This window comes from Poromitra crassiceps, assembly GCF_964638095.1.
Source record: "Poromitra crassiceps genome assembly, contig: HAP1_SCAFFOLD_699, whole genome shotgun sequence".
Lineage (NCBI taxonomy): Eukaryota > Metazoa > Chordata > Actinopteri > Beryciformes > Melamphaidae > Poromitra > Poromitra crassiceps.
Window position 1 is genome coordinate 57,310 of NW_028151709.1, and position 15,191 is coordinate 72,500.

The 15,191-nt window shown below is 42.2% G+C and overlaps 1 protein-coding gene across 1 annotated transcript in view; it reads left to right on the forward strand.

Moving 5' to 3' along the window:
• Positions 1-1,259: 1,259 nt before the first annotated feature.
• The window catches only part of LOC310771488 (trafficking protein particle complex subunit 11-like), a gene marked incomplete at its 3' end in the record, with an annotated part of 16,904 nt that continues 2,972 nt past the window's right edge, over positions 1,260-15,191 (forward strand). The window contains exons 1-6 of the mRNA XM_083664089.1: positions 1,260-1,604; positions 2,497-2,716; positions 4,377-4,546; positions 11,225-11,295; positions 12,604-12,718; positions 12,922-13,021. Of these exons, the coding sequence (XP_083520215.1) occupies positions 2,510-2,716; positions 4,377-4,546; positions 11,225-11,295; positions 12,604-12,718; positions 12,922-13,021 (663 nt within the window). The remainder of the gene's footprint in view (positions 1,605-2,496; positions 2,717-4,376; positions 4,547-11,224; positions 11,296-12,603; positions 12,719-12,921; positions 13,022-15,191) is intronic.

Consider the following 15,191-nt stretch of genomic DNA (forward strand, 5'->3'; position numbering starts at 1 on the left):
ATTCTCACAGACTCAGACAATAGAGTACCGCAGGAATGAGTCGGACGTAGCAAATCGCCACCATCTTGGTTCGTAAGGGGAAAATTCGATAGGATTTCGGTCAGGACGGCTGAATCACTGCCGATCTTTCGGAAAAGACTAAAGACGCACCTTTTCAGGCTCCATCTGGGCCCTTCTTGATCTAACTTCGTTCTCTCTCTTTCACCCAAAAAAAAAAAAAAAAAAAAAACTAACCTTAACTTGTACCACTAACCTAAACTTGTACCACTGTTCCTTCAGAAGTTGTAGTTATCACAGACTGTGCTCCATAGTAGATTGCTCTATTGCTGACAAAAATGTGTTATTGTAAGTCGCTTTGGATAAAAGCGTCTGCCAAATGACGTAATGTAATGTAATGTAATTTTAGTATGGGGATTTCTATTAAAATGCATGAAATAAGGTAGGCCTATGTGGTTAACACAAGCTTATGGGAGTGGAAATGTGTGTTCAGCAAGATCATCTTCACAGACGAGGACCACCTCGAAACCTCACGTGAGGTTTCGGGAGTAGGCTACAACAATGGCGGAAAGTATGGAGTCCGTGTCACCAATTGACTCTAAAAAGTTAGGCCTATATATTTCATTATTCTGTTCATAGCTATCATTTATTTTAGTAGATACCAATTGTGGCCTATGGAGCTAGGCTATACCATAATGACACACTACTTGCTTTTGGTAAGGAAACACCAGCCACGAGAAAACAACCTTACTTCTGGCCACCTGTCATCCATGTTTGTTGCTCTTTCTGACCAACTTGAGCACTTGAATGGTGTCATGTAGCAACTACGAATTCACAACTGGTAAGTGCGAGCTTCCGAGGAGTACGTGAATGCAGCACAATGGACACAGTATCGGGAATGGGAGCACATCACTGTAAATAGTTTGCACTCAAAGATGTCAGAATCCTGTAGGAGGCGGTAATGCAACACTTGGATGCCAACTGCCATAAAAGTCAACAGAAGAAGAAGAAGAAGAAGAAGAAGAAGAAGAAGAAGAAGAAGAAGAAGAAGAAGAAGAAGAAGAGGAGGAGGAAGAAGAAGAGGAGGATAACCTTCAGGGGATAAGCGTTGGATAAACTACTCATTCTGGAGTATTTAATATCAACAAGATTAATTAATACAATCTGAGAAAATTGATTGACAAAGAGAATAGATTTTAGTCCACACTCCAGGTCAATGGGTGGCGGTAATGCACCCGAAAGCTGTTTGCCAACCGCCATTAAAACCACAAGAAGAAGAAGAAGGTGGTGACCGGAAATACAAACAAACCGGCTGCTAGCTAGCTTGTGTTTTTCTCCAATTAACGTTAGCTGCTGGAATAGCTACTTTACTTCTGTCTCTGTGGAATCTATCCACTGACTGATGACACACCGCAGATTGGTTTTCGGGCGATGACCAGATCCGGAGTTGGGATAAAACGACTCGTCTCGGCCTGGAGCTCCAGCTGTACAGACCTGACAGCTAGCCTAGCCTAGCTAGCCTCTTCTCCTTAACCCACCCGACTGCTAGCTAGTGGACTGCAGCTTACTCGCTCTTAACACCCTTCACTTCATGTGATGCAGTCGCGGTATGTTTTTTTCTTAATATATATTAGCTAGCTAGTTACTTCATAATGTGACACGCAAAACGCAACTTTATTACCAGTTGATAAAAGGACATCAAGTAGACATGACAGGATAAGGTTAAATGGCAATGGCTAGCTTACTTCCTGCTTGCTATGTTGTCATGTTTGTCTTCGTAACCTAAAGTTAGCAAGTAGCTAAACTGTCATATAATGAGATACAGTAGACTTTCATTTGAATGTGACAAGTGTTTGTGTCACATTAGCATTACACCACTAACGTTGGTTAGCTTCTGGCTGCCTGTCACTCTAGCCTCCTCCAAAATGCACCAAAACACTGCGTCCATGTCTCAAAATCGATATCATTTTACCCAAACCAACACTAGTTTTCTCCCAACAAGAACACTAGTCATAACACATTGAGCTAAAACACTAACAACAGGTAGCCTTACAGTAGACGCAGTATTTCGTACTTGGGTTGACATAGGAAATGTATAGATTATGTTTTTTTTTCTTTTCTTTTTTTAAAGAAACCTTATTGAAAACACAAACATGCCACAATTTGTCTCTATAACTATATTCGTTTTTCTTTTAGGATTTTGAATATATTTAACATATTTCAATATAGTATTTTTTCATTTAGCAAATTGCTGTCCACTTAAATTTGAACTTCAATTTAGCATGTTTGAAAAGAGTATCTAAACGTTCACAAAAGGGGCTATAGATACAGTTTTGCTGGTGTTTGAGAGCTACGGTTGACCACTCCTGGCATACATTGACTATGACACATTTCTGGTAATGAGTGGTGTAAGAGCCTCTGAGATTGTTTTCCTTTACTGATCTTATAGCTGTTCTGTTTTCTGATCTTAGAATGAGAATGCTGATGTTTTTCTTTTAGGTGTTGAACAGTCATGATGGCAGGTTCCCAGTGGGAACTCCCTCCAGAGTTATGTTGTCGGCCCATGGCCTTTGTAGCTTTGACCGGGCTGGATGTGGTCTACAACGCAGTGCACCGAGCCATCTGGGATGCCTTCTGCGCTAACCGCCGGGCCGACAGAGTCCCCATCTCTTTCAAAGTCCTCCCAGGAGACCACGAGTACCCCAAATGTCGCACCAAGGTGAGCAATAGACAGCGAGATCTTCAAGAAGTAATTCACATCAACCTCTCCCAATTGATTGCTATCATTTGAAAATGTTAACATTTTCAAAATCACACTGATTGGCCACAGCGGGGCACTAGAAGTACAGGTCAAAATTAACAAGGTAACAGTATTGTAAACATGTCCTCCACAAATGACACAGTCTCTCTGGTCAGTAATTTGGAAAATGCATGCTGAGATGCATAATTTCCTCAAGTTTGACTAAATTTCAATAAGCAGTGTCTGATGGCACATTCAATTTGTATTGGGAACTAGGAATTATCTCATTTGAATAAACAGTATTTACTACAACTTTCACTACTGTTGAAGTGCGGAGCTGCCATCTTGGGGGATGAAATCTGAGGTCAGGTGACGTCACAGGGCGGCGTTCCTGTCTTTGACCTGGGAAATTCCTAGTTCCCATTACCAATGGAGTGTGCATGAGATATTTTGTGTATTGAATGTTTGGTGGATGAGGGAATGAACAGAAGGAAACAATTTCATAATTGGGGCCAGAAATAATCACACCTCCTCCTATAAGTTAAAATTACATGCAATTTGGTGAACATATCAGCTGTTCTTCCTCTACAAATGTGCCTCCAGGACCATCACTGTATAATTGCGGATTGAGTTTGTTGAAAGTCAGTTTTCTCCCTTTTTTTTGCAGTCAAACAATCAACCTTCCTAGGGTGCCACACATGCAAAAAATAAAATACTAGCAGACCATAGTTAGATTTCCATTCAGGTTTTGCACAAATTCTAACTGAACTTTGAAAAGTCAACAATCCCAAAATTAGAATCAGACTGTACAAGCTGCCAGCTGTGCAGAACACAGGGTTGAGGTAACTCTGCATCATTATTATTTCACAAAACATGTTTTTAGAATAACCTCTCTATCAACAGACAAACAAATCTGCCTCAAGGGGACGTAAAACCTTTTTGCAGTATTTGCTGATTTTTTCTTTTCGAAATTTGGAGTTTCCATTCAGCTTATTAGTTAGGTTGATGACAGGTTCGTGTTGGTAAAGGAAAAAATAATCCGGACACTGTTTTTGAAGCTCCCACGGTGAGTTTTTAATTACAAAGATACAACGTTTCGACCCTCACGGGTCTTCATCGGGCAGTAGGAGGTTGGTGTTGGAACCTGCGAAGCATTTCTGCGTGTCGCACATTCACCATTGCCCAGCTGGCTGGCTGCAGAAAGAAGACCAAGGAAAGTCCTCTTTATAGTAATAATCAGTCAATCAAAAGAAACGATAGCCACAGTAGGCTACTGAGCTACTGAGCACATAATGCGCGGCTGTAGCTCAGGAGGTAGAGCGGGTCGTCCACTAATCGCTTTGGATAAAAGAGGTCGGTGGTTCGTTTCCCGCCTCCTCCAGTCTGCATGTCGAAGTGTCCTTGGGCAAGACACTGAACCCCAAATTGCTCCCGTTGGTGTGCCAGCACCCTGCGTGGTAACCTGCCGCCATCGGTGTGTGAATGGGTGAATGTACCTACTGACTGTAAAGAGCTTTGGATAAAAGCGCTATATAAATGCAGGCCATTTACCATTTACCACACGTCAGTGCTGCTGTATGTTGTACAATGTAGACATTTGTGTGAGTCTCTATACTGTCGTTTGTCTCTCCCTCTCCAGCGGACCTCGTATGAGTGGTACATCCCTAAAGGCATCCTGAAGACAGGCTGGATGAACAAACACCTGAACCTGGTGCCGGCTCTGGTGGTTCTGTTCTATGAGCTGGACTGGGACGACCCAACGTGGAAGGAGAAACAGTCTGAGTGTGCCACTAAAGTGGAGATTGTCAGGTAGGAGTGTGTGTCTCTGTGTGTGTGTGTGTGTGTGTGTGTGTGTGTGTGTGTGTGTGTGTGTGTGTGTGTGTTAGGGGTGTCAAAAATAATCGATTATAAGATGCATCGCGATGCGGACCTGCACGATTCTGCATCGATTCACAAATGTCAAAAATCTATTATTATTATTATTATTATTTTTATTTTATTTTTTATAATCAAATAAAATATAATGGAAGTACATGCAGTTGTTTATTTTAATTATGGATCATAATACAATGCAATTCTAAATGCACTTTTATTTTAAAAGTAGCCACACAGTGAGAAAAAAGAAAGTGAGAAAAAAAATCATGTATTCGGGAAAAAAAGTGATGCATCGATTTAAGATGCATCGAGATGCATCGATAATCGTTATCGAATCGAATCGTAGCCCTCTGAATCGTAATCGAATCGTGAGGCCAGTGAAGATTCACAGCCCTTGTGTGTGTCTGTCTGTCTGTCTGTCTGTCTGTCTGTGTCTCTCCATCAGTGAGTCAGGCCTATGTTCTACTTGCTTTAAGTCCCTCAATTCAGAAAGCAGATTTTCTTCATATCAAATCTTGAAAATGGTTTGTAATGATTGTTTTACATCCAAGCTCTTATCCACAACAACTTAGAGTAAGTGACCATGTTGGGGGTAAATGAACAACAATAACATGTTGCACTTTAATATCTGTGCAATATCTGATACCTGATTGTTTATACATGTAGCTTACTTATACGTAGCTTATTTATCCATATAATATATATATATATATATATGTATATTAGGGATGTCACAATATATCGTCCCACGATATATCGCGATATCAAAACGTGACAATATGTATCGTTGAGATGAAATCTCATATCGCAAGAAAACGAAGCTGAACATGGTGGCACTGATCTGCATCTGATTGCATGCTCGCTCTCCTTTTCATTGCTTTGTTTGAACAGACGAGGGACGTTACAGACACGGAGGATGAAAATGGTGAAATTACTCAAATTAGCGTGGAGGATGCCCCCTCAACTTACAAATCGATCGCAAAAAAATATTGTTAAAATATTGTATCGTATCGTGAACTGAGTGTATCGTGACACCTCTAATATCTATATATACACACCCTAGGAATTCATATTCATCATAGATACAGTAGATACATTACTTTCATATACACATATTCAAAATAGATGCTTTTTTCATACACTTATTATTATTGAATTGTATATAGTAGTTAATGTAAATGTTTAATTATCCTTTGTTTGTTATTCTTGTTTGTTTTAGACTGAGCATACATTTTTCTTTTGTGTGTGAGTACATGTAAGGGTTAATGTACGACGAGGTGTCCATTATCACTTTTTAAGGGACGACGTGGAGGCGTGAACCGTCCGAGGCGAAGCCGAGGACGGTTGCCTCCGCGAAGTCCCTTAAAAAGTGATAATGGACACCTCGAAGTGCATTAACCCGCTTATACCATGGTCACTTGCCAACAAAACAATAAGACCAGTCATTTATATTTCCATGTGTAATAAATAAAGCAATCTAAATGGCTAAATGTCTGTTATTCATACTGTAAATCAGTCTTCCACGAAATAAAATAGTCCCTCCCACCTCCACCACCCGCTCCGTTTTAAAGCCGACTCAAACGTTAACTTTATTACAGGAATGCAGGTTTAACGATGTTTTGCGTTCTACATTAAATGAAGACATTACCGTTTGGCAGCTTGCTTTATTTTGTATGATAGATACGTATTGGCCAAGTATATTAACATTTAAGAGCGAAGACTTTCAGGAAGTGAGAGTGAGAGAGCAGCGCCCTGCGTGTGCTGCTGATGTGGTGAAATGCAGAGAGAGTTGTCTCTCTCTCTCTCTCTCTCTCTCTCTCTCTCTCTCTCTCTCTCTCTCTCTCTCTCTCGTGCACGAGGGAAATCTTCTCTTTCTCGCCGAGAAGAGCCTGGTGACGCGAGGTTAAAAATCTCCGAAACGAAAATCAAAATTGTAAATAAGAGTTATTTTTGATAAACTGAGCACACAGGGGTGATTTAAATACTTACTTTGACCGAGTCAATTTTTTTCTCAACATCCAAAATTGTCATATTAACCCTTAACGGGGGTATAGAGCTCAAACTGCTCTCCTGATAACACTGATGAAACTATGGCGCATTGATATGAACGGTGAACAGACCATTTAGCTAGGTGTCCATTATCACTGTACAATATCACTTTTTAATGGACACCTTGCAGCCAATCAGAATCGAGTATTCACTCAGACCATGGTATAATAAGAGTTAAGCGGACCGGAGCCAATTTCCTTGTATGTGCAGTTGTGCACATACTTGGCCACTAAAGCTGATTCTGATTCTGATTCTTCTAATAAAGACACTTGAACAGTAGGGGTGGGACAAAAAAAGTTGACGTTTATTTATGTTTGTAGTTGAAACAAAAACATAAATACTGTAGGCTACATGAATGGAAATGTTTGATCATTAATATCTACTTTTAGAAATTATATAGGTAGGTAGGTTATATAGGTTTTCTTGTTTTAATAATAATAATAAAAAGACTTAATGTGTAACTTTTCCTCCGTGGTATCGAAAATGGTATGAGTGAGTGAACTCTGAGAGAGTTCATGTCAATTCTGCTAATAAATACATAATACCTGCTTCTTGCCTTTTAGGGGTATTTTTTTCTCTTCAGTTACACAGGTATCGTGATGTATCGTCTTCCAATATATCGATTATCGCAGTATCGCAGTATTGCTGTATCGTGATAATATCGTTATCGAGGGCCAAGTATCGTGACGATATCGTATCGTGAGCTACTCAGCGATTCCCACCCCTATTGAACAGTCTAATAATGGTGCAAACACACCGGACGCTGAAGTGACACGGAGCGTCTGGCAGTGCACGCAGTTTCATTTCTGCGCCCTTGTTAACAGATCAGACCGGTCACACCTCGCGGCCTGCAGCGACAGTCTCCAAATGGGGAAATAAGATCTGTGTGCATACTGCAGCATGTCCAGCCCTGTGAAGGCTACATTCAGCCCTGTGAAGGCTACATTCAGCCCTGTGAAGGCTACATTCAGCCCTGTGAAGGCTACATTCAGCCCTGTGAAGGCTACATTCAGCCCTGTGAAGGCTACATGCAGCCCTGTGAAGGCTACATGCAGCCCTGTGAAGGCTACATTCAGCCCTGTGAAGGCTACATGCAGCCCTGTGAAGGCTACATTCAGCCCTGTGAAGGCTACATTCAGCCCTGTGAAGGCTACATTCAGCCCTGTGAAGGCTACATTCAGCCCTGTGAAGGCTACATGCAGCCCTGCGAAGGCTACATTCAGCCCTGCGAAGGCTACATCTAGCCCTGTGAAGGCTACATTCAGCCCTGTGAAGGCTACATTCAGCCCTGTGAAGGCTACATTCAGCCCTGTGAAGGCTACATTCAGCCCTGTGAAGGCTACATTCAGCCCTGTGAAGGCTACATTCAGCCCTGTGAAGGCTACATGCAGCCCTGTGAAGGCTACATTCAGCCCTGTGAAGGCTACATTCAGCCCTGTGAAGGCTACATTCAGCCCTGTGAAGGCTACATTCAGCCCTGTGAAGGGTACATGCAGCCCTGTGAAGGCTACATTCAGCCCTGTGAAGGCTACATTCAGCCCTGTGAAGGCTACATTCAGCCCTGTGAAGGCTACATTCAGCCAAGTGAAGGCTACATGCAGCCCTGCGAAGGCTACATCTAGCCCTGTGAAGGCTACATTCAGCCCTGTGAAGGCTACATTCAGCCCTGTGAAGGCTACATTCAGCCCTGTGAAGGCTACATTCAGCCCTGTGAAGGCTACATTCAGCCCTGTGAAGGCTACATTCAGCCCTGTGAAGGCTACATGCAGCCCTGTGAAGGCTACATTCAGCCCTGTGAAGGCTACATTCAGCCCTGTGAAGGCTACATTCAGCCCTGTGAAGGCTACATTCAGCCCTGTGAAGGGTACATGCAGCCCTGTGAAGGCTACATTCAGCCCTGTGAAGGCTACATTCAGCCCTGTGAAGGCTACATTCAGCCAAGTGAATGAGCTGAGCAAGCTGGAGGGAAAGTTCATCAAAGTTAGTGAGCAGGGGAGATGGTCTGCTGAATAACTTGTTATGAATAACTTCTTGGAAACAGGCTGGGTTCCTTGGGTTTCTCTGTTAATAGATCCACCATTCTGCAGCACAAAGTCCATGAAGTTCAGTCTTCCAGAAAATCCTTCCACCATTGCATAACTGGTATTTTAGTATGCTGTCGCCAAAACGTTTTGCTGTTCAACAAGCAGTTGAACAGCAACAGTTTTGGAGGCATTCATTTAGTTTGACAGTTATTGAGAGTTGAGTTGATTTGAGTTCAGTTGTGCACCAGTGATGTCATTTGTGCACTGCACACATGACATCACTTTGGATATTTGTGATCATGTGCAGCAGGTACAGGTAACTGCCAAACTAAAGCACCAACAGGGTTCTGTCTACACAGGTAACAGCCAAACTAAAGCACCAACAGGGTTCTGTCTACACAGGTAACAGCCAAACTAAAGCACCAACAGGGTTCTGTCTACACAGGTAACAGCCAAACTAAAGCACCAACAGGGTTCTGTCTACACAGGTAACAGCCAAACTAAAGCACCAACAGGGTTCTGTCTACACAGGTAACAGCCAAACTAAAGCACCACCAGGGTTCTGTCTACACAGGTAACAGCCAAACTAAAGCACCAACAGGGTTCTGTCTACACAGGTAACAGCCAAACTAAAGCACCAACAGGGTTCTGTCTACACAGGTAACAGCCAAACTAAAGCACCAACAGGGTTCTGTCTACACAGGTAACAGCCAAACTAAAGCACCAACAGGGTTCTGTCTACACAGGTAACAGCCAAACTAAAGCACCACCAGGGTTCTGTCTACACAGGTAACAGCCAAACTAAAGCACCAACAGGGTTCTGTCTACACAGGTAACAGCCAAACTAAAGCACCAACAGGGTTCTGTCTACACAGGTAACAGCCAAACTAAAGCACCAACAGGGTTCTGTCTACACAGGTAACAGCCAAACTAAAGCACCAACAGGGTTCTGTCTACACAGGTAACTGCCAAACTAAAGCACCAACAGGGTTCTGTCTACACAGGTAACAGCCAAACTAAAGCACCTGTCTACACAGGTAACAGCCAAACTAAAGCACCAACAGGGTTCTGTCTACACAGGTAACAGCCAAACTAAAGCACCAACAGGGTTCTGTCTACACAGGTAACAGCCAAACTAAAGCACCAACAGGGTTCTGTCTACACAGGTAACAGCCAAACTAAAGCACCAACAGGGTTCTGTCTACACAGGTAACAGCCAAACTAAAGCACCAACAGGGTTCTGTCTACACAGGTAACAGCCAAACTAAAGCACCAACAGGCATCTGTCTACACAGGTAACTGCCAAACTAAAGCACCAACAGGGTTCTGTCTACACAGGTAACAGCCAAACTAAAGCACCAACAGGGTTCTGTCTACACAGGTAACAGCCAAACTAAAGCACCAACAGGCATCTGTCTACACAGGTAACTGCCAAACTAAAGCACCAACAGGGTTCTGTCTACACAGGTAACAGCTAAACTAAAGCACCAACTAAAGCACCAATAGGCATCTGTCTACACAGGTAACAGCCAAACTAAAGCACCAACAGGCATCTGTCTACACAGGTAACAGCCAAACTAAAGCACCAACAGGGTTCTGTCTACACAGGTAACAGCCAAACTAAAGCACCAACAGGCATCTGTCTACACAGGTAACAGCCAAACTAAAGCACCAACAGGGTTCTGTCTACACAGGTAACAGCCAAACTAAAGCACCAACAGGGTTCTGTCTACACAGGTAACAGCCAAACTAAAGCACCAACAGGGTTGTGTCTACACAGGTAACAGCCAAACTAAAGCACCAACAGGGTTCTGTCTACACAGGTAACAGCCAAACTAAAGCACCAACAGGGTTCTGTCTACACAGGTAACAGCCAAACTAAAGCACCAACAGGGTTCTGTCTACACAGGTAACAGCCAAACTAAAGCACCAACAGGGTTCTGTCTACACAGGTAACTGCCAAACTAAAGCACCAACAGGGTTCTGTCTACACAGGTAACTGCCAAACTAAAGCACCAACAGGCGTCTGTCTACACAGGTAACAGCCAAACTAAAGCACCAACAGGGTTGTGTCTACACAGGTAACAGCCAAACTAAAGCACCAACAGGGTTCTGTCTACACAGGTAACAGCCAAACTAAAGCACCAACAGGGTTGTGTCTACACAGGTAACAGCCAAACTAAAGCACCAACAGGGTTCTGTCTACACAGGTAACACCCAAACTAGGACAATATAATAACTAGGACAAATTAAAGCACCAACTGCCACAAGCTACCATGGTTTTACTGCACATTTTCCATGCAATTAAGTCGATTTTTAGGTGTAATAAGGGTTTTATTTAGTGTAAACTAAACTGGCTATTAGCCCACTCTGTTAAGTTGTTTTCAGTAGAACGTCTTACTCACCCTTTAAATTCCCATTTGCAGTCAACTCAATCAGAGTTGCTTGTCTGTTATTTCGGCTGTATGGCTGCTGTACACTTATGGTCACCGGAAGCATCTTTAGAATTGTAACATCTGTATTGTGTCTCTGTTCTTAGGACCAGTCTTCAGGGACGGAACACCAAGGTGGCTGTGGTGTTAATCCAGAAGAAAACCCCTCTGCCTCCAGGTAAAGCCACAATCAATCACATGTGTGGGACGTGTCAACGCTGGCCACTAGTCCACATTACATGGGGACAGTTAGCTTGTACAGACTTCTGACAAGAATCTGAAAACTTTGTCAGCTGGTAAAACAATCAAAGTAGCTGGTTAAATTTGGGACACTGTAGCTACTGCAGCAAAATAAATAAATACAAAATAAATCAAATAAAAATCCTGTCCTGGCATTGCTTTTTCCCTGCATTACTGTACTGTGGCATTTACTACCAACACTAGTTCTTGAAGAAAGGCAGCAACATGGCGGCATCCATAGTGCAACCTGAGCAAAGGTGTCTATTATACATAGTCGGGTTTCCATCCACCTGTTTTTATGCGAAATGTCAATTTGCACATAAAAAAACTGAATGGAAAACACTGCCAAATTCGCAAAAACCTCCAAATATCGCAAAAAAGTTTTCACGCTTGAAGGAGGCGGAAAAGTCGGGTGTATCGATAAAAGGAAAATGTGATAAGTGCAGTGGAAACAGATGAAGCGATATTCTGTTGTCTCTATTGAAAAACCAGGCAGTTTGCCTTGATCACTGCAAAATATGACGTGCTGTGTAGCCTCCACACAATAGGGCTACACACGGTAAATCATGGTAAATACGCAGCACAATACCCGTCGTGGTAAACAGAAGAAGACTGGGATATTAACTTTAAGGCGACTCACTTCTAGACTTGAATTAAATTGCATTCACTCAGCCTTCTATCGCTGCTCCGTGGATTATAATGTTATGCTTTCCGAATTGCACCTGGTAATCCAGAAATTGCGTTTTATGGTACCTTTGTCTACTTGTAGATCATCAATAAACCTTAAATGAATAACGTCAGATGTGTTTAATAGAGCTGTATATCGGGTCTAGCAGCTGATCAGCAGCTCAGACAGCCTCAAACACCAGGTGATTGACAGCTCTATAATTCGTCTAATAGCAGCGGATGGAAACGCGCATTATTCCGCATTTTCTTTTGCCGACTTTCTGAAAATTCGATTCAAATTTGCATGGAAACCCAACTTATGACTGTGGGCCCTGTTACCAAGTCGGGCATTCACGACTACTGCATTTGAGTACCGGTAGTCATCGACTAACAGTAGTCAACTACTAGTCGACCAGTCACAGGAAATATCATACTTTTTTCACCCAATACAAATGTCAACTTTGCTCAGTCAACTATGATGCGCAGTGTCGACTAGTGCTTTTGATAGTGGACTAGTGAGCCGACTAGTCTGTGTCCCTATTACCTAAACCTGATCATCATGAACCTGTTGTGTGTGCAGGAGAGGACTTGGTGGCGTCAGAGAGAGCAGCATCTCTCTGTAATGCCTGTGATCTGTCTGGAAAGAGCCTCTTCGTCCTGCCACACACTGACCACCTGGTGGGCTATATTATCAGGTAGGAGCTATTCACACACTGACCACCTGGTGGGCTATATTATCAGGTAGGAGCTATTCACTCACTGACCACCTGGTGGGCTATATTATCAGGTAGGTACTGTATTCATGTAAAGATGACGTCAGCTTTACACCCTACCTTTACAATCAAATGCAGGTTGAGCCACAGCTCATGTAAGTTGACTCTGCCTGGTGATGTTCTAGGTTGGAGAACGCCTTCTATGAACACTCTCAGACATACTACTACACTGAGATCCGCAGAGTCAAGTCACACAAAGAGTTCCTCAACAAGACCACACACCAGGTAGGAACACACACACACACAGACACACACACACACACACACACACACACACACACACACACACACACACACAAGGGATGAAACGATAACCGGTTTTAATGATAACCGTGATAAAATTCCTTACGATAACCGTACGCTTTGAAAAACATGGTAAATACGGTCCATCATCAACCAAAGTTGGCAACCGTCTCCCAGACGCAGACGCGCAGCCTTGGAGAAATGATTTCAGTGAGTGTATTAGTACTTTTTGAAAAATTTCAGCACATTTGAACTAGGGCTGTGAATCTTCACTGGCCTCACGATTCGATTCGATTACGATTCAGAGGGCTACGATTCGATTATAAAACGATTATCGATGCGTCTCGATGCATCTTCAATCGAGGCATCACTTTTTTTCCCCAATACATGATTTATTTTTTCTCACTGTGTGGCTACTTTTAAAAGTGCATTTGGAATTGCATTGTATTATGATCCATAATTAAAATAAACAAATGCATGTACTTCCATTATATTTTATTCGATTATTATTATTATTATTATTATTTTTTTAATAATACATTTTTGACATTTGGGAATCGATGCAGAATCGTGCACGTCCGCATCGTGATGCATCTTATTATCGATTATTTTTGACAACCCTGATTTTAACAATACCGTGATAATACTGATAACTCTGATAATTTTGGTCACTATAATCATGATGTGAAATTTTCATATCGTTTCATCTCTATCACACACACACACACACACAGACTTCAGTGTCTGTGTTATGCTTAAGCCAAATATATATTAGACAGTATATATTAGACAGATGTTTAGGATTGCTTTGATCATAATTGCACTTGTATATCTCCTTCAAACCTGTACATGTAAATTTGTCAACAAAGACGTATCTTTCATTTGATGCATTATTTTCACTAGGTCCTATTCTCGTTAATGCGATATCTCAGGAACGCCTTTAAGGAATTTCTTCAAATTTGGCACTTAATGTCCACTTGGACTCAAGGATGAACTCATTAGATTTTCGTGGTCAAAGTTCAAGGTCACTGTGACCTCAAGTCCGTCCCATTTGAACACGATATCTCAGGAGCGCCTTGAGGGTATTTCATGACATCTGGCATAAACGTCTGCTTGGACTCAAAGATGAACTGATTACACTTTGGTGGTCAAAGGTCTCTGTGACCTCACAAATACAGTTTTTGTTCATAACTCAAGAATTCATACCCTAATTATGACCACATTTCACACACATGTCTAATAGGATAAAATGATGAAGGGATGACATTTTTATATGTAAAAGTTCAGAAGTCAGATTCACTGGGAGGGACATCATAATGTTTTGCTTCTCACTGTAGCTGAGAAAGCCATCTAGGGTCGTTCTACAAAAAACGGTCTAAGTGCTGACACTTGACGGCAAAATCATTTAAGTTGACCTAAGTTAAGAATCACATTAATTATATTGATTTGGACCTCAAGATACTTGTATGAGTCCACCCTCTTCACTTCCCCAGCAGCACAGGGGGTGTGCCCTCCCGTTCCTCTGGTAGCTCATTGGATTAGCTTATATTGAGCTTCAGGTGATTGGTCGTTGCACCATGTGATGAAGCTCTCTCTCAGTCCTCTGTTCCCCTCTGTAGAAAAGAGTCTCTAAGTGAAGACAGCATGTTTCTCACTGGAATCATACATATATATAGTCATAATATAGTCATAGCTTAGCTTGACGTGACCTCACATCTTTCACTCTACGTATCAGTCTGGACCCACCCACAGAGATTTCAGTGGGTGGGACTACTTGCCTTGCCAAACAACTCCTTCAGCCAATCAGTGTCGCCAAATTCAGTCAGATGAGAAACTCCACTGGTGCATACTCTTGTTCTTGTTATTGAGTCTATTGCTGCAATAACGGCACTTATGCCTGTGTGTACTCTACTAACGTTAATGTTAGCGCTCATTGCTTCTGTCTACTCTACTAACGTTAATGTTAGCGCTCATTGCTTCTGTCTACTCTACTAACGTTAATGTTAGCGCTCATTGCTTCTGTCTACTCTACTAACGTTAATGTTAGCGCTCATTGCTTCTGTCTACTCTACTAACGTTAATGTTAGCGCTCATTGCTTCTGTCTACTCTACTAACGTTAATGTTAGCGCTCATTGCTTCTGTCTACTCTAC